This window comes from Coffea arabica, chromosome 10c (assembly GCF_036785885.1).
Source record: "Coffea arabica cultivar ET-39 chromosome 10c, Coffea Arabica ET-39 HiFi, whole genome shotgun sequence".
In the NCBI taxonomy this organism is placed as follows: domain Eukaryota; kingdom Viridiplantae; phylum Streptophyta; class Magnoliopsida; order Gentianales; family Rubiaceae; genus Coffea; species Coffea arabica.
In genome coordinates this window covers 38,177,998-38,202,285 of record NC_092329.1, presented here as the reverse complement: position 1 = coordinate 38,202,285, position 24,288 = coordinate 38,177,998, and the positions used below count along the sequence as shown (strand labels likewise).

The following is a 24,288-nucleotide window of genomic DNA, read 5'->3' as shown; positions in this document are numbered from 1 at the left end:
GACCTCTCATTAGGTCGAGCTTATAAATCTCATGGCTCGCCCAAGTTCCCGACCAAGCCCATTGCCGGCTCGAGTCCAAGGTCGGCCTATGAGTTTGGGCGTCCCCCATTCATTTGAAAGTCGAGGAGGTTCACTCCAACGACATATGTAATCATAACATAACATTGCATTTCATTCATTCATTCAATACATTTCAATCATTCATTTGAAATTAGAACGAGTGCGATAAAGTACGCACCCGCCTTTATTTTTAAAACTTCCAACAATTACCACAAATAAGCAAGTATCAAAGATTCACACACTTGACACTCACCGAGCAATTCAATAAGAATTGTTTTCTGGGAGTTCAAGTGTCCACAGTGAGATCCTCTTGAAGGTCTCCTTGTGCGCCTGGCAATTAATAGTGGATAATCACTCAATAATCCAATTATCAAGGAAGATTGTACACTAATACAATCTAAAGATTATTTCACAAAAGGAACCTCAATTACTCGTAAATCGAGGTTCAACTTGCCTTCTATTATGTACAATATTATTTGAGTTTTTATCATGAAAATCGAGGGCAAAACGTTTGAATAATACTAAGAGAATTAAGAGTTTTGGAAAAACTCCTTTGCCTTGAAAATTGAGAAATTTCAGTTTTATCCTAAATCTTTGAAAATTCGAATCTCTCTCGATATAAGCCCAAAATTGGTAAACTTTATACCGTTGGAAACCTTTTGGAAAGTGTTAAAAGTTCTTAGAAGACACCTTTCCATGAATCTAAGTGGAAAGTACTCAAAAATAAGCTTGAAGATACAGACTCGGCGTACAAGGCAGAATTAAGTTGGATTTCGGCCAACTTTGAAAATTCGGCACGATTCACACGTGGCAAACCAGCCTCTGAAATTTGTCACTCAATTAGAGTTGCAAGTGAGGTTTATAACAAAACAAGCGGATCAAGAATCGGAGTTTCGAGTACCGAGATACGGTAGCTCGAAGTTGGGGAAATTCAAGACTGGAGAAGAATTTCCAGATTTGAACCTCCAACACTAGAAATTTAATTAGATATCGAAACGAACTTGGATTGGTACCAAAATTGGCAGTATTTTACTCCTATATGAAAGGTACCGCTCTATCAAATTTCAGGGAAAAATACCTTCGGAAAGATAGTTAATTAGTCAACCAAAGTTCAGGAAAAATTCTAAGGCAATCTGCCTTTTGACTTTCATTTCCCAATTTCAAATCGTTTAACCAAGAAAGCTATCCAACCATGGTTCATTGGTGAAATAAAGGTCTAAGATACATCCATGATACCTTTGGTAATGGTTTAGCATCAAAATTTCAATTAATAAGATCACTCCCAAACGTTAATGTTTTCCAACGAAAATTTTTACACATATAGTATAATATATAAACATCAGGTTCATGCCAATAAATCACCAAAAATTGGCCTTATAGTGGCCGAACAAAACAGGGGCAGTTTCGGAAATTTCTTGTCATGACCTCAACTTTGAGTTTCCAACAATAATACTCCATAAATCCATCATTTTAACCACTAAACTACCATTAAATCCAACATTAATCCTCTAATCAGCAACAACAACCCAAGTGTGGGAATTCCAAGAGTCCACTATCACATTTTCCAACCATATCAAGTCACCCATACACATGCAATAGCTTAAAGATGCATTTCTACCATCATAATCCAAGTTAAGGTGTAGGATGAAGTTATACCTCCTTAGTGCCTTAACCCAGAAATTTTCGATCCTCAAGAGCTCTAAGAAACCGTGAAATGCAGCCCTTTAGTTAGCTAAATCCAACCTCCAAGTAGTTTGCTAGATGATCTCCAAGTTTGGTGAAGATTGGTTGAAATTTTGGGTTGATTTGGTGAAGAAAAATGAAGAGCAATGAAGCTTAAGAGAGAGAGATGTTGGCCGGCTGTCTTGGGAGGAAGAGAGAGAGTGATCAGATTTCTTTTAAGCTTCCAAGGGAAGATACTAACTTGTGGCCACAAATCACCCATTAGTCAACTCACATTAGGGTGCGTTTGGCGCGATTTAGACTCGATTTTCTCGCGCGTTTGGTTCACTAGTGCACTGAACCTCCAATGCATTTATATTCATATAAATATTATTCACTCTTAATTGTCCCGAAATAAAGGTCTAAAGTCCCTCAAATAAAGTCGCGCGTGTGAAAACGCGTACCGTCAATTTTAACGCTGTAACGCGAAACTTCCAATAAATTCTTATAACGATTGCACTACTAACTATCACTTGAGTATTTATTTATAAGATTACCTATTTTAGGACCGTAGTACAAGTCTCCAATATTCCAAGTTTATTGTGCTCTTACGCGGATAAAATCTCCAAGCACTATTCACTATTTTTACTAAACGCGCTCCAGAAAATTAATTTTTAAAACGAGTCACTTTAAAAATATAACGAAGTTATATTACCATGTATTTAGGTCTAATAAAACTAGAAAATATTTCTCGTGGCAAAAATCTAATTAAATAATTTTTTAAGCCCTAAATTAGGCATAAAATAATAGTTTTTACGAGTCCTCACGAGATGAATCCTAGAGTTCCACATAAATAAATAGAAAATGACAACACGAGCCAAAAACAAAACCATGACTTTTAATTATTGAGAAAAATACTGTACATATGAAACTGATACTAACGATTTGAAAAAATCAACCCTAACCCTTGGAACATTTCATTCAAAAGACTAATAAAATACCTCGAGACATTAATAAAACACCTTGGGAGTTGGGACAGTTAACCCATCTTCATCCACAAATTCTCCCGGACCTGTCCTTATCCTCGACCATAATTAGTGCAGAATTGAGAGGAAAGGTGGTACATGTTGGTCCACTCTATTTTTCAAAGGTCCTGTCCTTGACAAGCGACTGCCTGAAAATGTTGAAGATGACTGCACAAACATCAAATGCAAATCTCCTTTCAATCCAGCTATAATGCCTACAATTGTCCTGTACGAAGTGTGTCTACTCTATCAATAACATCCAATGCTTTGATCCGGTCAATCTCAAAGTCGATTACAGGAACAGAAGATGGCCTTCTGATGGGGAAGGGCTCCTTCTTAGTTTCACTTGTAGGAGAATGGCTGCTACTCTTACTTAGCCTGTGATGCTTGCTTAACCTTGTTTTTGCAGTATCAAATTCTTGGCTCTTGCTTATTCCAGGAGTCAATTTCCTCTTGCTTACATCACGAAGCATCTCCTGGTCTTCGATGGTTAGTGTTGGCGATGGACAGTTTGGTTTGTATGTTGTCAACTTTGTCTTTTGATTTGGAGAGCGAATAGGGGATTTAACAGGAGATCTAGTTCCAGCCCTTGATTGGGTGACAAGATGATGAAGCCACACCACCAAATCAAGAATATAAGCTTCAGTCTTCTCTTTATCTGCATCATGCAGTGTCTCTATTCGAAGTAAATCGGTCTGGCCACTAGCTTTCCTGTTCATCTCAGACCTAAGAAGAAGCAAGTACACAGTAAGACACAGAACAACAATACTATACAATAAATATCGTCAGAATCCAACTCACCCAGTACTTGCCCATTCTCCAACCCAACCAAAGCCATGGTGAGCCCTGGTTTAAACCATGTTTGATTCGGAAGAAAGGACCAAATTAGTACAACTATTACAATCAGGAAATTGAAGGAATATTGCAGGAATGATAAGAGGAAAGGATAAATGAGTTTAGCAGCTTCGATACTCAATATGCCAATTGTCAAGGACAGGAAGCAACGTATAGAAGAGTATAGATGTTCACACAGCATACAGAATGTCTCTATAGTACTTTACTTGGTAGTGTTGGTGGCCATAGGTACAAGCCAGTGCAAAGTTTTCTCCATTTCAGCTTTGATTTGTTGGACAGTCATCTGCAAGAAGACAATTTTGGAAACCAATAAGTGTGATGTAGATGAATAATATAACAGCAGCATATAAAACAGAAAAACCTCATAAAGATTTATAATTAAACTATCATTAAGAGAGGAAAATTGTAATTTCCATAAAAGATCGGCTAGAAAAGTACCTCTTCCGTGAGCTGAAAGGATTGTAATTTAGAACGTAAAGCTAACTTTATACATGGGGACAGTCCTTGATATAAAGTATCCCTTGTATTTGGAGGCACTGAACTTGAACGAGTAACCTGATTTTAAATTTATAGAATCAGCTACTTTAAAAAATAAAAATTGCAAGATCAAATCCAGCTTAGAGAGTTCAACTACTAACTAAAAAAAAAAGACGCACACTTCCAAATCTTACCTTCTAGATAAATTTGAAGCATCATGATAACTTATGAATTTCTGTTACAGAACTTATTTTTATAGGTTTTTATATCAAGTTATTCCTTTGTTTTCTTTCTTTACAATATTCAACACATTTCATAAACTGGTTTCTTCTAAATCTATCGCCACTCTCAAGGTCATGTACAGACTGGACCTCAAGACAAAAAATTCTGATTCAGGAAAAGATACAGTCAAGCACAAACCTAGAAAAAGGAGTGGGTTTTGCCATCGGATAGTACAACTGGTAGCATTTGATATAATATAGCTTTTCAAAAAACGCGAAGAAAAACAAAAGTAAATCATAATTCTGCAAAATCACCATGTGCCCAAAATATGATGGAAAACGAAAGTATTGTTATCTTATAATTCATGGACAAAAAAGTGGCATCTCAAACAAAATGGCAGAGCTTTTGCCAGCCTCTTCAAGATACAAAAGAAGGAAAACTCACTGGTAGAGCTTAGATTTTCAATTAGAGAAATGTAATTTTGTAATATACAATATGTAACAATCAAAATTACATGAAATCATGTATTTTAGGATTTTTCAGGATATTTTATATAATACACTTAGCAGGACAATCAAGCTAAGTGGAGCTTCACCAGCAGCTATGCTGAAGCTGAACTCGAATAGAAATACCATACTTGAAATTGAGCATGAGCTAGGAAAATTTAGTTCTTTGGCTTGATCTTTACTCGAGTAAACCATCAAGACTAGAATATGACTCAGATAGGCTTAACAGAAATCAACTTCTGACAATCAATTTCTTAGTAATGCAATCCATTCAACATCCAATGATTCAAATCTGATAATCTCGTTCAAAAACTTGCATCTTCAGCATTTTAAATTTACATTACTACTTTCCAAAAAACTGAAAAAGTTAAGGGTTACGATTTGGTTATCTCTCTCAGAAGAAAAGGCTGGGCCAAATCTAGATGGAGTAAATAGTCTTAATCAGAATTGTGATTATAGTGATTATTAGTTTTTAGTGGCTTCTATTAAGACATTGAATTCACTGTAGAGAAGGTGGAGAACTGATTAGTGTGAAAGGCTGGTTCAGAAAGATAGAGATAAGTCAACATGAGAGGTGTAAAATAAATAGAACAAGAGAGGTGAGAGGGGCAGGAGGACAAAAGACAAAGTTCACAAGAAAAGAAACATGGACAGGAGGAACAGGGAAGAGAACCAGTATAAAAATCTGGTCAGATTGGTGGGGTTAAAAGCTTAAGCTCTGAAAATCCAAGTTGCTGAATTTTTTATTTTATTTTACTGAAGTATCCAGCTACTTGTGACCAGCCAGGTTCTTTTACACCTATACTAACACAACACATCAAAGCCTGGAAGAAACAAAGAACCACAGAAAGGCCCATATTAAGACAATTAGGGGGGGAAACTACTGGTTCCCATTCAGACTCAATCATAAGGGTTTCTACTCTCTCTTTCAATTAATAAACCACAAGCATATCTCTGCTGTACACGCCTAGTAGTCCTGATGTGGACTTGCAGACACTGTTGAAAAGCTGGAACAAAATAACACATTAAACATCTAAAAACCAGCACAACTTCTCTTTCAAAGCAATTACACTATGTGAAGATTATCCCAAGAACAAAAGAAACAAACCAAGCACATTCCCACTTGAAAGAGAAGAAGCAAGAGAAGAAGATATTTTGGGATGACATTCCTACACACTCATATGTGAGTAGTACAACTGACATATATATACAAGATTGAAATAATCTAGATCCTAAAATCAAGCTATCAAGATCCTAAAATCAAGCTAGAATAATTAGCTATCTACTTCCTATAATTAAACTAGGATAATCAGGCTATCTAATCCCTATAATTGATGTATAATATATCACACATATCTAGATATATTCAACACCACTATTAACTCCCAAGCATTTAAAAATGAGAAACAAAGCATTTTTGTTACAGAAGATGGTTGAAATGCAAGTGTCATGTCAGACAGTCAACTATGAAATCAATAAGCTAATAAAGTGTACCTCCAGAGGATAAGTAAGATATGAACTAAAAATTCAAATGGTGGATGCGTATCAAGAAGACCAATTAATTCAACTGTAACAATTCCACCTTTTGGTGTTCTCTATCTGGTAAGACTGTTTTAAAAAAAATACACTTTAAAGTTCTGTTCTCATCTGCCTAAGGTTCCATCACATAATTTCACAACCAAATGATAGTGGCGAACAAGTATATAAGATGGAAAAGAAAGTGAACAACCCAATAGCCACAATATATAAGATTATTCGGAGCATCTAGATATCCATTTTCCTAAATGCATTTCTTGCAGAAGTTTGTTTGGTGGCATAGGAATATGATTCAATGATTTACAAGAAAGTGCTGCATACACAAAATAATTAAACATCAAAATCTTCAAGTGACAAAAATTATTGGCAACTACTGAAGAAACTGACTGACTGGACATGAGAATCAAAAGACATAAGAAAGCTATCTAACCAAAAAAATCAAAACTTTAGGAACTAGAGCAGGGATTACCATAAGAATTCCTTGCATAATTTGTATCTGTAAGTGACAGTATGACTTACAAGTGTATCAATTTGACTGATGATATTTGCATAATGTAAAGCAAGCCCAGCAGGACCCAATCGCTGATGACTGTTCTTTATTGGTCTATCTCCATCTGCAAATACAAGAAGTCAATAGACATGCAGTAAGAGATTACATAACTTAGGTGTAAAACCTAGGGGGTGCTTGGTTCTTGCTTTGGAATTGGAAAGGGAAATGGAATAATTCCTAGAGGGCCCACTAATGAGGGTTTTGGTCAATTCCTCCCAATTTGGTCGGGAATCATGAATGGCCAAATTTTAAGGCATGATTCCAATATTTCAATTCCCATTGCACTGGACCAAGCGTGCAGTATTGGAATTATTGTAATTCCAAGTACCAAAACCCCTAAACCAAACGGCCCCCTACATGTCATAATACAGTGAAAAGATGATTTCTTTGTATTGCCTTTGTACATGGTACTTCTTTGGGGTCTTTCAATTTAGCTAACATGTATTTCAATATCTTGTTCAAAAGTATGGAAAAAAATTAAGAGAAGAAAATATTAAAAGACAAGACTTCCAATTTTCATCGATACATGAAACAAAACTATTCAAATTACAAGAGTCCTCCTTTTCAATGAATTTTCTCTTGCTGCAAGCGCATTTTGACTTTTGACCAGAGATTAAATTTGCATTTCCATTTATTAAAACCAAAAAAGAAATTCAATGCACGACTGATACAACTCAGAATCAATATGCACAAAAAAGTTAAATGGCCAGCATTTTAGCACTTGATATGAATAAGCATCAGTTACAAAAGAAGCCTGTTAGGAAAGAAAAAACAATGGCACATCACTCTTCTGCAAACAAGTTCTCAGTGTTACAGGCCCACGTAAATGTCTGAAAGTAATATTTTTGAAGGTTTCACTGTATTACCAGCCATGCCAAAAACAGCACAAATTTCTAGATGCAGGAAGTGGACAATGTCCACAAGCTTTTCCATAACCTGAAATACAATAAAGTAGTTATATTAGCTAAGCTTAAGAAGAAACTCCAAAATGTCATTGGTGAACTAAGGTGTTTCCAATCAAATTACCCTCTTAATGGCTTACTTAATCAAGTTGTCCCACATAACAAATTAGCATTTAAAAGGAAGCAATCATTATCAATTATGCAGTGAATGGATACCTCTTCCAAAATCTTGGACCATAAGGACTTCTTCTTTAAACTTCTCACATGTTTCCTTTGACTCTTCAATTCTGCCCTTAAAATTGCAAGGCTGTCACCTACAAATACAAAAAGATAGCAATAAGTTGTTTCAAAACTGATGCTATAAGCATAAGAATCAATTGAATCCGTAGAAGCACATAATCTACCAACTTGCTAAATAAGTTTTCATGATTAAAGATAAAGTACCAGCGAACAAAGAGCACAACAGTTTTGAGCACAACTGAAGATAAAGTACCAGTGAACAATGAGCACAACAGAACTGTAAGACACATTGAAAATATTGAATTAAAACCAACCAACAAAGATCCAACCTGTTAAGAGAATATAAGTATTCTTGTAGATAATAAATTAGTAAGGGTATTCTTGTAAATAGTTTGTTAGATTTGTACTCCTATAAATACTAGTTGGTCACTCATAATACGGTGACTAGATGTTTTCCTCCCAAAATACCTGTTAACATGGTATTAGAGCAAAAGTCATAGGGTTAGAGTTAAACATCTAGTCAAAAGTAGTGTTCAGCCACACTGTTCATCGCAACACAGTTCACGCTGTACTGTTCACGGCGCAGTACTGTTCACGGCACAGCACTGTTCACGCATACTATTCACACGTCACTGTTATCTCGAGTTTTGACCCTGTCTTTGGTTTGACGTGCTATTCGTCATGGTTGAAAGGTTTGTTAATGCGGTTACCACTGACCAAATTGAATCGAGTTTTTCAGCACATGGGTCCTAGAAGACTGTTACTATATCTGAGGAAGATTATGTTAAATTCCTACAGTACCAAGCTACAAATCACGCATCTCTTCCCTCTGCTTCTTTAGCACAAAAAGATAATGACTCATGGATTATTGATTCCGGGGCTACTGATCATATGTCAGGTACCTCTAAAATTTTTTCTAATTTTCAAGAGTCTACTCCCTTTCCTCATGTTACTTTAGCTGATGGATCTACCACTAAAGTCAAAGGACTAGGCATTGTAGAAATTAATCCATCACTTCCGCTGTCTTCTGTTCTGTACGTACCCAATTTGCCCTTTAATCTAATGTCTGTTAGTAAGCTCACTAAATTTCTACAATGTACAGTTGCTTTTTCTCCTGATTCTGTTGTCATTCAGGATTTGAAGACAAAGAGGACAATTGGTGGAGGGCATGAGCACAATGGTCTTTACTTTCTCAACTTCAATGGTCCGATAGCATGTCCTGCTACTGTTTCTCTTCTTGAAATTCACTGTCGTTTAGGTCATCCGTCTTTACAAAATTTGAAAAAGTTGGTTCCTACTTTGGGTCAATTATCTTCGTTAGAATGTGAGTTTTGTCAGTTAGGAAAACATCATCGTGTTTCTTTTGCTCCTAGAGTCAATAAACGGGTTTCTGAACTCTTTTTGTTAGTTCATTCTGATGTTTGGGGTCCTAGTCGAGTCACTTCAAAGTTAGGTTTTAAATATTTTGTAGTCTTTGTTGATGATTTTTCCAGAGTTACATGGCTTTATTTAATGAAAGATCGTTCAGAATTATATTCCATTTTTTATACATTTATTACAGAAATAAAGAATCAATTTGGTGTGCCTGCACGTATACTTCGCAGTGATAATGCGAAAGAATATTTTTCCACTCCTTTTAATACCCTTATGACTCAGTCTGGTATTATTCATCAGTCCTCTTGTCCTCACACTCCACAACAGAATGGAGTTGCTGAAAGAAAAATTGGACATTTAATCGAAATTGCTCGAACACTGTTGTTGCACATGAATGTACCCAAACAATTTTGGAGTGATGCAGTTCCAACTGCATGTTATTTAATTAATCGCATGTCATCTAATATTCTTGGAGGTCAATTACCTCACTCCATTCTTTTTCCTCATAAACCTGAGTTTAAATTGCCTCATCGTATTTTTGGATGTGTGCTTTGTTCATCAGCTTGCTCCTGGGGGTGGATAAATTAGATTCTCGTGCTATTAAGTGTATTTTCTTAGGATACGCAGGAGCACAAAAAGGGTATAGATGTTACAGTCCAGTTTTAAATCGATTTTTTACTTGTGCTGATGTTACTTTCTTTGAATCCACTCCATATTTTATCAAACAAAGTATGTCTTGTGAGTTAGACCAGTGTCCCTCTTTTTCCTCTCCTGTTTTACCAGTCCCTTCCCCTTTTATTACCCGAGTTATCTAGTCCACCAGATTCCATAGCTCGATTATCTCGTCCTTATCTTCAAGTTTACTCTCGTCATTCCATGGTTGAGAAAGTTCCTGATATGCCACGCACTTCACCAATTAACTCTCCATCTTCAAATCCAGGTATGACGCCCTCCTATGAATTAGATCTTCCTATTGCTTTACGCAAAGGTAAGAGACATTGTACTTCCCATCCTATTTCTAATTTTGTTTCTTATTCTCGTCTCTCTATGTCATATTCTTCTTTTGTTGTTTCCCTTGATTCTATCTCCATTCCTAAGTCTATTACCTATGCTCTTAATCATCCTGGTTGGAGATTAGCTATGCAAGAAGAGATGTCTGCTTTGGAACAAAATGATACTTGGGATCTTGTCCCTCGTCCTTCAGGTAAGCCTGTTGTTGGTTGTAAATCGGTGTACACTATAAAAGTGCAGCCTAATGGTTCTATTGATAGATTGAAGGCTCGTCTGGTAGCTAGAGGATTTACTCAGGTGTATGGAGTAGACTACTTAGAAACATTTTCTCCTGTTGCAAAGATTACCTCTGTTCGTTTTCTTATCTCTTTAACAGCAACTTATAATTGGCCATTGCATCAGTTGGATGTGAAAAATGCATTTCTGCATGGAGATTTGGAAGAAGAGGTATATATGGAACAACCTCCTGGATTTGTTGTTCAGGGGAAGAATCCGCGGTCGGTTTGTCGTTTGAAAAAATCCTTATACGGATTGAAACAGTCTCCGAGGGCTTGGTTTGGCCGGTTTAGTAGTGTTGTCATGAAGTTCGGTCTGACAAGATGTGGAATAGATCACTCTGTATTTTATCGGCATCTAATGCTGGTAAAATTTTATTAGTTGTTTATGTGGATGACATTGTGATTACAGGTGATGATGTTGTGGGGATCCAGAAACTTAAATCCAATCTGCAGGCAAACTTTCAGACAAAGGATTTAGGTCATCTACAGTATTTTCTGGGTATTGAGGTAGCTCGGTCTAAATATGGGATTTATTTATGTCAAAGAAAATATGTACTCGATATGTTGAGTGAAGTTGGGATGTTAGGTTGCTGACCTGTGGATACTCCTATGAATCCCAATGTGAAATTAGCAGGAGATCAAGGTGCATTACTTGATGATCCTAAGCAATATCGAAGACTTGTGGGTAAATTAAATTATCTCACTGTAACGAGACCTGGCATTTCGTTTGCAGTGCGTGTTGTGAATCAATTTCTTGATACCCCTCGTACTAGTCATTGGGATGTTGTTATACGGATTCTCAGGTATCTTAAGAGTGCTCCTGGAAAAGGGTTGCTGTATCAAAATCATGGACACTGATATTGAAGGATATAGTGATGCAGATTGGGCTGGTTCTGCCTCAGATCGAAGATCGCCTACAGGATATTGTGTGTTTGTTGGTGATAATTTAGTGTCGTGGAAGAGTAAGAAACAAACAGTTATATCCAGATCAAGTGCAGAATCTGAATACCGCGCTATGGCTCACACTGTGTGTGAGTTGGTTTGGTTGAAGAGCGTGTTACTGGAACTTGGGTTTGAGCATAAACAGCCTATGAATTTAGTGTGTGATAATCAGGTAGCTGTTCATATTGCGTCTAATCCAGTGTTTCATGAAAGGACAAAACATATTGCAGTTGATTGTCATTTCATTCGAGAGAAATTGCTTGACGGGGTCATCAAGACATCTCATGTACCATCTGTAGATCAATTGACTGATGTGTTTACCAAGAGTTTAGGAGGCTCTAGGATGAAATACATTTGTAACAAGTTGAGTGCTTATGATATATATGCTCCAACTTGAGGGGGAGTGTTAAGAGAATATAAGTATTCTTGTAGATAATAAATTAGTAAGGGTATTCTTGTAAATAGTTTGTTAGATTTGTACTCCTATAAATACTAGTTGGTCACTCATAATACGGTGACTAGATGTTTTCCTCCCAAAATACCTGTTAACACAACCAATCAGTAAAAGACCAGATTATGTAACAATATTGACTAGTGTTGCTCATGCTCAAAAAATTGAGAAATGGCCCCACAAAATTTTAAAGGGGTAGAATACAATTAATTTCACACATTTCAAAACAAACCTTCAGAATGAATAGGTAGAGTTTCATTCTCTCATATCACAATCTGTGAAAGTATCGGAAAAAAAGATAAAATGGATTTCTCCTAAAGTGGAAAGTTAAAAAAAGATTGCAGGTTGGGCCCTACGACAATACAAATAATCACAATCAAAATCCATTATATAGTCTGTTGATATGACAGAAAAAGAGGTCAAAAACATTGCTAAAATCTGCAGAAGTGATATCCATTGAAGTATATCTGCTCAACTAGGTTTACTAGAGAATAATTATCTTATTCTGTGGACTATTGAAGATTGGAACACGGGAAGCTGAAACTCTATGAAGCACAAGAAAAATGTAAGTATTACTTCTTTTAAGGTATAGTCCATTCAAAACTAAGTACTGGTAAGAAAAATGAAAAGCAGAGTAGAAAATTAGCACCTGCTAGTAGTTCCTAACTTGGCCAACATGTTTGAATAAAAAGTGAACAAATGGGAATGATGCCCAACATTTCATGGGCCTAAGATTGATGTCTAGAAGCAAAGATATTTGATTTGCAGAATACTCAAAACCATGTCAGAGATACTGAAAGCAAAGCATACAATCAACATTCCACTACGAGTTTATCTACAAAATTACATAAGAGAAGCCGTAAAACAATGGACAATGTGAATAACCAAGATGAAGCCTCTATAAGAAATGTAAACTTCCTTACCCCTCTGAGTAGAATTTGAGTTGTCTTCTTCCTGGGCCTTGCGCCGGTAATCTTGTTCAAATCTGTCCAATGCATGCAATTCATGGTATAGCTCCTAAAACCAAAGTAAATCAAATGTTACTATTGAGGCATACAAATATTTTCTTACTATAGAGCTCTATTCCGATATCTTAAAAATTTAGATTAGCTCCATAAGTGCACTGAAACTTTGATGAGAAAGTAAATGACAACTATCACATTGGTAGAACAAAAGAACATGGTCATCTTCCAAAAGAACGAAGCAACATTCTTCAACCTTCTACACAAGAAGATGCAGCAAAGATCATTTATCCAGCTGCTACATGATCTCTGGATGAAATTCAAAGCTTCTACAATTATGCATCTAATTTCAATTTTCTAAGGACATTTTGGTAAATTCTCTTATTTAGAATCATTCAATAGGACAAATCAGAAACCCATCCCCTTGAGAACACAATTATGTGTGCCAGAATCTCATCAAAGATCAAGACAATGAACAAGAATATAACAGAAATTAGCTCCCACACGTAAATGAAATACTGGAATTATCCTTTTGAATACATGTATAAAGCAAATATCATCTTTTGAATAACAAAACCACCAATTTTGTTGAATTCATACACTATCCCATTCCACAAACACAAGTCAAAAAATATAAAATGTTCTGATATCAAACCTCCTTAATGCAAGATAAAACATGTAAAGGAATGACAAAGGAGGATTATAAGTTATAACAACATCAACCATATAGAACACATTCCAAAGAACAAAAAACTAAGCTTTAGTCAAACTCCCATCCCGTCTCTAAAACATCTATGAGACTCTTTTTCTGGTCGAATTGAAAAGAAAGCTAACTCAGAAATCATACAGCACCACATGAGAACCAATACAGTATTTGAATCAACTATGTATGTATATCCAAAACAAGGTATCACTATTAGAGTAAAAGGCTTAGCATCTAGCAAATTGTATGCATCCTTTGACTTGCATCTGTAGGAATTTATAAATAGTATGTTGAATGTAGATTTGATCTTTGAACTCTTCGAAGTGTAAACGGTGAAAAGGACGATGGTGCTGCTTTCTTTTTGCCAATGGAAAAAATTTTAGGGCAAGAAAGAATGCATGAAATAATTACACAACAAAATTTCATGAGCAGAAAAAAATAATAACAGCAGCAGCAACAACAACCCAGCTATATTAGAGCTATGTTGTACAGCTTATAGACAACATTGCATGGGCTACAAACAAATTGCAATAATAATAATAATAACCCAATTATTTTTACAGCTTATAGACAGCATTGCATGTGCTACAAACAAATTGCAAAGAATGAAGCTTTGAAGGGCAAAGCCTCTCAGTGCTAAAGCTCCACATTGCAATACTGCAAACACGTCCCAATACAAGCTGTTTTTCCACAAAGCAAAATTTCTTCTACCTAAAAGGCTTCTTCCTTCAGACCCATGCTTTGTGTTTTTGATGTCAAATATAATCACACAATTGACGTAGGAGAGCTCGGATGATTTTCAAGATATAAAACAATCAGGTAAGGTTTAATTTTAGAAAATGGATAAAAGGTCTAGGACATCATAAGCTGCACCTATTGCATCATATAATGGTATTGTTAAAATGAAGAAGTACAATGAAAACATCAAGAGTTAGCACTCACAGCAGTGTGCTGAACCAATGTCATTAGCTGCTGCATCACAATCTCAGCTTCTTCTTTTAATTGCTTGTGTGGTGTGAAATCTGATTCCAGCCTAAATATTAGGATATATATACTACAGAATGTCAAATCTCATTTGAAATGCATCAATAAGAACAAAAAAGTGAAACCAGATGCAATGCTATAGAAAGTACTTCTCAAAGTAGCGATCCAAGTTGTGCCACTGAGGATCTTTGCAACGATTTCCAAAGCGGACCACTTCTCCAGAGAACAACTTCAATTCGTCCCTAGTGAAATTAATAATGATTGAAATATCTAATGGCAGCCATTAAAGAACAATAACTTAATTATGTAGTAATAGAGGCGCAAAAATTATGACATTTTAAGTGTTGCAAATGCACCTCTTATCAGCTGCAGCAATTCTTAGAAGTTCATCCATGTCCTTCGAAATCAAACGCTGCACACCTTCAGAAGGGAGCACCACATCTTTCAAATGTCTGATGCTCTCCTTTGAAAGGGAATTCATAAGGTTCGCACCCTTAACAATTGTATTTGCAATTTCAAAAGCTAATATTGATATTCTATTTCCTTTCATTGCCATTCCAGATGCAAAACCGCCACTGACATTCAAATTTGTCATGCTGCTACCTAGTGTATCCAGCACATCAACCGCCTTCCCCAGACCCACTGAGCCTGCTTTGCCCAAAAATGTACTCACTTCTGAAACCTGTTATTCAATAACATAACACTGTAAAAGTTTAGAAGGAAAAAAGAGTTCTGAATCGAGAACCATTAGGTAAAGAAGGAATCAACATGATAATTAGATTGGGAACAGACACTACCAGAAAATAAAGTAAAACTATAATACAGGATCACAGGTAAAAGATAGATGAAACGGTTAATTCAGATGGATGGAGACAAGAAACGAATACCAAAGCAACATATTGAATCAAATTAAAAGATAAACCTGAACCGTTGACACGCTATAAGAGCACCACACCCTCTATGCAGCATAAAGGTTATCTGTTTCTTTAGCTACCCAAAAAATGAATATATATCAGAAAGCACCTTCCTTTATCTCGCTAACAAAAATAAGATGGAGTGATTATTTCAACCTGAGTTGCCAAGACGTGGGTGTTGGTGCACTTCCACAGAGTCAACATAGCTATTGTGGTCTTTCACAATCTAAGAGTAACCCAGTGTTCAACTATTACACTAGTGCTGCTAGCTTAAGTTCCCTTAGTTTGCTTCACCACAATCTCTTTCACACATTTCACATGATCCTCAATTTTGATTTGCTCTTTTCTCCTCTCTGCTGAAGTATCAAAGAAGCAAATAGCCGCAGACTAAAATTTTCCACAAATGAAACCTTGTCATATGGTGTCAACATAAAGCAATTGGCTGAAATGAAAGGTTCATGTAATATAGCAATAATTAATTAACTATTTCTTTAAGGCCATAAGTGAACAAAGTATTAACATGGGTAGAAGCCTTTCTCACGACAACCTCCAGGAAAAAAACTACATCTTTGTCCCATCAAAATATCAGGCGGGCTAGGCAAGATACAGGTCAAAGTGTTGAATTAAATAAATCATTGTCATTCTGAATAATTGAGCTTTTAGATCATGTGCTAATTCACCACATCATGCCAGAATACGTTGGACCTATTCCCATCTTAAAATTGTGCGACAGGTGTCTACCTACAATTAGGTGTGGCAATGGGTCGTGTCATGTCGTTCTCGTGTTCGTGCCAAAAAATCTCAGCCCAAACCCAACTCACTAAACATTAGTGTCATGTTTTGTCATAACCTGCTTATTAACAGGTTGACACAACCCAACCCGTTTAACCCCTTAAGCATTTTGAAGGACAATAATCTTTGTCAAATGAATCCTTTTAACACATGCTTTGACCCATTTTCAATGACAAGATACACAATAATTCTTCAAAATATAAAAGAAAACTTCAAACCCAGCTTCCAACAAAAAGAAAACCCATTACTGAAATACTCCATAATAAAACACAGAAGAGTCTTCAAAGTTTTTGAAGATATATTACATAAAAAAGTCTTCCAAACATAAAATAAACTTCAAAGTTTAGAGGTTTCGACAAAAATAAAGTTTATACTTCCTTACATAATCAGGCATGAAAGTTTACAATACAGATAATAGGAAAAAAAATAACAAAGATGAGGGACGGTCTGGTAATGCTCAATTATTATCGGCTTAGCATGTCAACCTGCGGGTTGGGCCCAACCCGCCCCGCTTACATTCGTGTCATTAACAGGTCGACCCAACAATGACCTGCTTATGTTCAGGTCATTTTAAACTTGTTCATTTCAAGTCGGACTGCAGTGTCACATCGAAAATTGCCACCCCTACCTACAACCTAAAGAAATCTCTCTAACAAGAAAACTGACATAAAACCAGTCAACACGTATATCCTACACACATGCTATATATGTGGGTGTGTGTATGTGTGTGTGTATATAGATACACACACATACATATATATATATATATATATATATGTATATGCATTTTGAAGTTTTCTTAATCATTTGTTCAGGCTTCTTTGTCATGATCTGTGATTTCAATCATGCGGCCCTGTTTGGCAAGTGAGTTTTTTGGGTGTTTGTCTAAAACTTTACTGTAGCTTACCGTAGAAGTTTTTTACAAAATTTTTGAAGTATGTAAATTTTTGAATATTTTGAACTGTATAGTTTAAAAACTTTAAGAAGTTTTTTGAGATTACTGTAGCTAAAGTTTTTAAAAACCTTGTAGCAAACAAACTTGACAAAAAAACTCAAATGCCAAATAGGGCCCATTGACCATGTTCTTTTGGTCTCTGTAAATCCATACACCACATGGAGTTGAAAATTATCATATCAGCTTCAATCATTATTCTCCAAGACCAAGGTTCACTTCCGTGACAAGAGAAGACTAGCAGATTCTATAGGAAGGGATGAGCAGCAAAATCATTCCTTTCTATTCTTTGGAGTTTCTAAGAGCTGCATATGCCATTGCCTTCAAATTTAGCAAATTTGCAGTTTACATTGACAAAGCTATAATCTAGTTCTAATACCAAGTCCTACAAGGACAGATTTTCTAGAAAATCCTTTACATTTAGTAATACATTTCAGATTCCCCAGAACCAACATTTACCATCATTCTAGATTTCATCTAATGATGGATCCTTTTATGACCCACTATACATGTTTCAAACTTTAGATACTCAACATACCAATATTCGTCCATAACAACTTGAGGCCTTACTAGGCCAGCTCACAAGAGTGCTAAACAATCCAGAAGTCTTCCCTTTTCCATGTAAACCATCCATGCCAATATTTCTCCTCAGGAACATGAAAAAGGAAGAGTTAGGTATGGACAATAGTAGGCCACTCAATATGCCTGACACATAAGAACTTCTTATCTTCCCCAGTTTGGTCATATGGCCACATGAAAATACCGAGTTCAAAACAGAATGAGAAATGAGAAGCAAAAAAGGCAGAAGCAAGCCTTATACCAGTAAATGTAATGAGAATTTCTTAAAATGTCGTTAAAAACAAAAGGCTGGCAAAATGAGGTAAATTGTGGATTTGTTCTTCATTTAGGGGTGCCGATATTGTCAACATTGACACCCATACAGTATATTTTTAATTTTGAATATTTTTTGAAATGTTACTTTTTTTTTAATTTTCAAAATAGAGGGCCACATGTACCTATATTGCAACAGAGTCCCTCCAGGGGGGGCCCCTGTGCAAAACAAAAAGAAAAGAATAAAATAGGGGGCCGCAGGTGCTCCATGTGGCCTCCTTAAAAAATTAAAAAGATTGGAATTTTTTTTAAAAAAAGTTTGGGGGGGGGGGGGGGGGTGGGGATTTTTGTTTCATCCATTGGCTAAGTAGATCCAACGGCTATTTTCTTAGGGTTTATACACCTCTTGTTTCTCCGCAGCTGACACTCCACTAGGTTTCTCCACAGCAGACAGAGCCTTCAAATTCTTCTCCAGTCTCTAATTTTCTTCCACTCTTCTCCGCAGCTGACAAAGGCTTCAAATTCTTCTATTCTCCAGATTTACTAATCTGCTAGACTACTCAAACAACAAGTGGAGCAACTGAGCAGCAGCAATCTTCGTCAAGTCCTCAAGATTTTCAAAGCAGCAACTCCTTTGTACAGGTAAGCTATTTGCTCCCTATATTTGTTGCCTCTGCTTGCTCTGCCCATTTTGAATTATTTCTAACATATTTCCATGACCAAGTTTGCATACATGTTTATTTATTGTCATATTTTTAGTAATTTCATATTAAGTACTTTACAATTTTTTAAGAATATTACTCTCAAAAATAAATCATGTGCTCTACCAATCCAACATAAAAGAGTATATTAAAAATTTTTTATATTGTTGGCTAATTACTTAAAATGGTATCACTTAGTTGAAACTTTTCTCTTACAAATTTTTCACATTTCCAATTAAAATTAGAAATTGTACAAGTTTTTATATTCACATATTTAATTTTCAAGCCTATTTCTTTTTTTTTTTCAAACTATGGGGCCACATGTAGCATATGCATCCCCCTACCTTTTTTAAAAAAAAAAAATTTATGTGGCCCTCATGGAGCACATTCCACCCCCTATCTTTTTAATTCTTTTTTAAGAGGGGGGCCCGCATGTGCTCCATGCCCCTATTTTATTCTTTTTTTTGCACAAGGGCCCCTCCTAGAGCGGCTCTTTTGCAATATAGGAGCCACATGTACTACAAGCAGCCCTTTTATTTCGAAAATTTGAAAAAACATAAAGTAACATTTCAAAAAAATTCAAAATTTTAAAAATTTTAAAAAAAAAAGTTTGTGTGCTGCATGGACATGGTGCTGATGTTGACAAACCCACCACTCCCATCATTTAGCCGACTTGTTTTTAACAATATTTTAAGAAATTAGCCATAAATGAAGCCTGCAATGTCTTGACCAGTTCTAACAGTATCGTTTAGTTGTCCAATATTTGGGCTCTCAATGTGGTGACCAAATATCCAGCTTAACCAAGATACTTGATTCGTAAAGGATTAAAACCAGAAAGAGGGGCTGAAATTGATCCTGTATCTGATAATTAGCCTCTACTCCAGTGCTGAAAGCTATTAACCACACTTGAACAAACTAGTACAAGGACTTTTGGAATACTGTTTAAATAAATTCCATGGGTCACATAGTCATAGTCATTTAGAAATTAATCTACAAGCCAGGTGAAATTTGCCTTTTAGACCTCCTAAGTCCAATCATAAAATCAGAACGGTCCTGTAACAATATATGGTTGAAGGTTTTGCTTCCCTCAAATAATAGGAAGTTGACAGTATGATTGTTTTCAAGGGCTCAAGCACCGAAATGATCTGTGTTAGATGAGCGACAACAGTACAGCTCTGAGTATCAGCAGGTGATTAGGGATTCGACAGGAAGAGGCAAAATTAAAACATTAGGTATAAAGTTAACTTCTTACATTCATTAGGCAAAGTTTAAATAGTACCCAAGTTGCTGCTATTTCTTTCCCTATTTGGCATACCATATTACCTTTATAATTAGCTACAGTTATGAATCAAGTCAATGACTTAGTCAAACCTAGACATCTTTTACAATTTACAGCTATTTGATCACCTAAAAAACATCCCTAGTAATCATCCCATGTTGAGGATGATGAATCACTTTGTACAAACCTTTCACATATCCACTTTACAGATAAAGCAGGTCACCTTGGCCAACCCCAAGATCCAGAAAACTCTATTTTCACCCATTAGCAATTTAAAATATTTTCTTCAAAATTAAAAAAAAAAAATATTTAATACCACCAAGTGATAAAAATTCTATAGCACACTGTCATTCACATAAATGTAAAGTTTGCCTGGTTGAATTAGGTTTCTGCTTTGCAATGAGTTTAGGGCACAGTGCTCTTCTTCATGTCCTGTTCTTTCTTCTTATTTTTCATCTTCCCTTTTTGCACTTTCAACCCCGTGCAAGCCAGCCTAACATGCTGAAATATATGTGCATATGTATCTGATATCTGTGCATACTTGTATGCATTATGTATGTACGTAGTTAATTTAAGTAGAGCAGGGCAGTGATATTTCCTTGGAAACTGCTCCAGTGTTGAAGCAAAATAGTCATTTAGTTCCTGTATCTATTGTATTACACTAAAATCAACTAGTCCTTAGATCATTTATCACTCTTAGAAAAAGTAACATTCTCTTTTCATTTAGACGGGAAAACTTTAAAAACCTAGGGTAAGGACTAATTTCTTTTTCCATGATCTTAAAAAGCTTCCGACTTCAAGTAATCACTACAAGGAGGCATGTCCAAATGAGCTCATTTATGTTGATGATACTTGTAAGCATTTACTCTGCTAATATCACCCTATATCCAATAACCACTAACTATTAACTTTTAAACATCTTAACCTCAACCTTGCAAAAACTATCTTCTGAAACATTCTTGCAGCCGTCAGCTAGAAGTAGACTTCAGATTTGAAAAGGTTTTAATCAAGTCCTATTTCATATGGATGTCATAGTATTAGGAGGTCTTTGAATCGGACAAACTGAAATGCAATTCTCCCTTTCTTTGAATTGCATAGTCTATTACAGTAATTACATCGTCTATTACATGGATATCACCTTTATCAAACAAAAGAGTAAACTATAAAGGCCCAATGCATATAATCCACTGTAGTTTGTCATCTAAACAATTATACTCTAGTCATAGATCAAGTGACACCGAATGTTGAGTTCTATTCTTTGTTTCCAACATACTTTAATCCAATAAATTTGGCAATGCTTGCAGAAGATCGAATAGCTACCAAATAACCAAATGATCGACGCCAACATCTCCACTTTTAGTTTCCCATAAGTAGCATATCCAAAGAAAGATCCATTTGAGAAAACTATAAATACCTCTCTTCCAACTTTTAAAAGCTCAACTATGCTTTCAGATCCACATAAGACTATTGGACACGGTCAAAACTCTGCAGCTTTAAGATTTTGATTCGACCATGTCACTGGGTTACAACTAAAGCCTCTAATGATGGCATTTTGGAATCCAAAGAGCCAATTCAAGTTTGAAACTTATCTGTGGATTGTAAACTATTGGGCAGTCAGTAATTTACACCTCAATTTGTAAAAATATTTTAGTCAAAACTCTTTCTTGGACCACGTATAACAAGTATTACTTAACTCCTTTGATATCATCTCTGTCCAGTACCCAAAAACAATGGTGTGAGTACGTCTCTATGTGAGTTGCAGAGAAAGAAAGATAGAGAGAGAGAGAGAGAGGAATATATATCAAAGGCCTAAATGCCAACTTTGCCTCCAAACCATATAACGAATCACATGTGTTCAGTGAGACCTCACCAAATTATTGTAAACACAATCATGATAAAATAGTCATTCCATCCCATGTTACCCTTTGAAAATGTCACATCAGTTCCTAATATGTACATCAACAATGGTATAAATTAACATTCCCATTTTCCAAATGAATCCTAGTGCCATTGAATGAAAATTATTTCACATCAGCCACAGGAACTATAAGGAAGAGGGAGACAAGTTCTTTGTTGAATAAGAGGAGAAAATTAATGTCACACCATAGCTCTTTATTGTTCAATTCAATAAAAGCTGGAATACTTCAAAAAAGGTGAAGCAAAACTAATGCTACACGGTAGTCCTAGTTCTTTTCAAGAAATTCATCGAGCATCTTCCACCACTGACTACCAGCTATCCACTTTCCATTGTTCATTCCTATTTGCAACAGCAGGATAGCTTCCCACCTATGAATAATGCCATCTATTTACATACAAGATAGAATCACAAATTATCCACATCCCCAGAACTTACACTAGAACATGACATCAAGAACCCTAACCAAATGAAACAGCGAATCATCTTCAAAAGAATACTCTAAGCAGACATACCTTTGCAATTGCCACTTGCTTTGACCTTGTTGATCTTGATTTATTTGACAAAGCCCTAGATAAACGAGGAATTCCATCATTGATATCATCCAGATTTGTTCCAAGAGGAATATTATTTACATCAGGAAACGAAAAGGAATCGTTATTGTTTTGCTTATCCATGCTTTCACAAGCTGGGGACTGCATGGCATAGTCATTTGCTTGCACTGGTAATCCACGAGATTGATAAACCACCCCAGAACTGTAGCTAAGGTGACCATTTACATGAGGAAGGCTACCATGTAAAGCACTCTCATCAGTAGACCTTCTTGAGCAAAGACCACCCATCCTGTCTCGGAACTCACTTCATTGACAAGCTTTGAATTGAATCTTGTGTAATCAGGAATATCTAAAGAGCCTTCTTCCACAAAGTTGAGGATCTACCAATGCCCAAAATACTTGATCATAGGGAAATGTTTTTTTCTGATTTACAAGGAAACACCCTGAGCCAATTTTAGCCACAAGAACTTACATAAAATCAGCATTGTAAAATGCAACTCTGATCCCTTACACCCCACTCAGACTTCATTGCATAAACCCAAGCTGCAAATCAAGAACGCATCAGAAACCATCACAGGAAAGCTTAACTTCTTAAGTTCCACTATAATCTCAGATTCAACTAGTGATAAAGCATAGAAACAAGTCCAAATTACATGAAGCATGACCCAAATTCCTAAAACCCAATACAAGGGTAAGACTAAACCCCAAATGCCAAAACCGAAAGCAAATAATAACAATAACAATAATAATACTAACAATTACACCGGAGGGCATGAGCAACAGTAAACGATGTCAAACGGGAATAATAAAGACAGAAAAGTCAAAACTTCATTGCGCTTTGAGACCACATCAAAAAAGAACTTGGGTGCCCAGAACATAAAATGTTAAAAACGACAAAACCCGCAAAGAAGAATGGAAGATATTACCCAAATCGACAATTAACAAAGGCACAAGATATGCAATGTGAATGACAGGTACAAATCAGATACATATACATATACATAAACAAGGTACAGGCACAGATAAACCGAGGAGTAAAGTTGCTTACCCACAGAAATAAAGATTAATAAATCAAGATCATGCTTATAAGTTGGATCTAAGAGTAGATACAGGTGACTGGAACCTCACTGCATCATATTCAAGTACCATCCAGAAGGAGAAGAGAGTAAAGAATTGGAGAAAGACCAAAGCATGGTAGGCAGGCGACCGGGACTTGGGAAAAAGAAAGAATAGACTTCGTAGTTCTACTTCTACCTTCGGTACCGATGTGGCAGGAGTCAATTAGTAAATGCTGCAGTTGAAAGTGCGGTCGGCCTCGGAGTTTCTTGTTTTGAACCAATTTCTTGTTTTCATTGATATCAAATTACAAATCAGACCCTAAGTTTTATCATATTACAAAATGACCATCGGAATCAATAAGTGTCTTTCAGTCAATTTGTATTGACCGTTTAAAAAGGGTCCAATGGGGCGTTTGGTTATCCATAGAGTGCTTAAAATAAAGGGTTAATTACATTTATCTCCCTCAAAGTTTGACCACTACCAAACCAACTCTATGGTTTATCTAAATAACGCTCACCCTCTTGTCATTGACGGTGTGCAAGCCCAATTAA

The 24,288-nt window shown here is 36.0% G+C and overlaps 1 protein-coding gene across 8 annotated transcripts; it reads right to left on the bottom strand.

The window, feature by feature from the left end:
* Window positions 1-2,602: 2,602 nt before the first annotated feature.
* On the bottom strand, window positions 2,603-23,984 carry LOC113714439 (protein PSK SIMULATOR 1-like). Of its 8 annotated transcripts, none has more exons than XM_072068339.1 (14): window positions 23,933-23,984; window positions 23,151-23,221; window positions 22,640-23,058; window positions 15,097-15,422; window positions 14,890-14,982; window positions 14,699-14,810; window positions 13,015-13,108; window positions 8,012-8,109; window positions 7,760-7,829; window positions 6,863-6,957; window positions 4,041-4,157; window positions 3,809-3,885; window positions 3,549-3,593; window positions 2,603-3,473 (listed from the first exon to the last, which is right to left on the bottom strand). In XM_072068339.1, the coding sequence occupies exons 3-14, from the start codon at window positions 22,964-22,966 to the stop codon at window positions 2,963-2,965; spliced, it is 1,965 nt and encodes a 654-aa protein (XP_071924440.1). In that variant the 5' UTR covers window positions 22,967-23,058; window positions 23,151-23,221; window positions 23,933-23,984; the 3' UTR covers window positions 2,603-2,962. The 8 variants fall into 8 exon arrangements, with proteins under 8 accessions (XP_071924440.1, XP_027094068.1, XP_027094070.1 ...); XM_027238267.2 differs by having other exon boundaries at window positions 23,727-23,978; XM_027238269.2 differs by having other exon boundaries at window positions 14,699-14,789; window positions 23,727-23,978.
* Window positions 23,985-24,288: the final 304 nt, after the last annotated feature.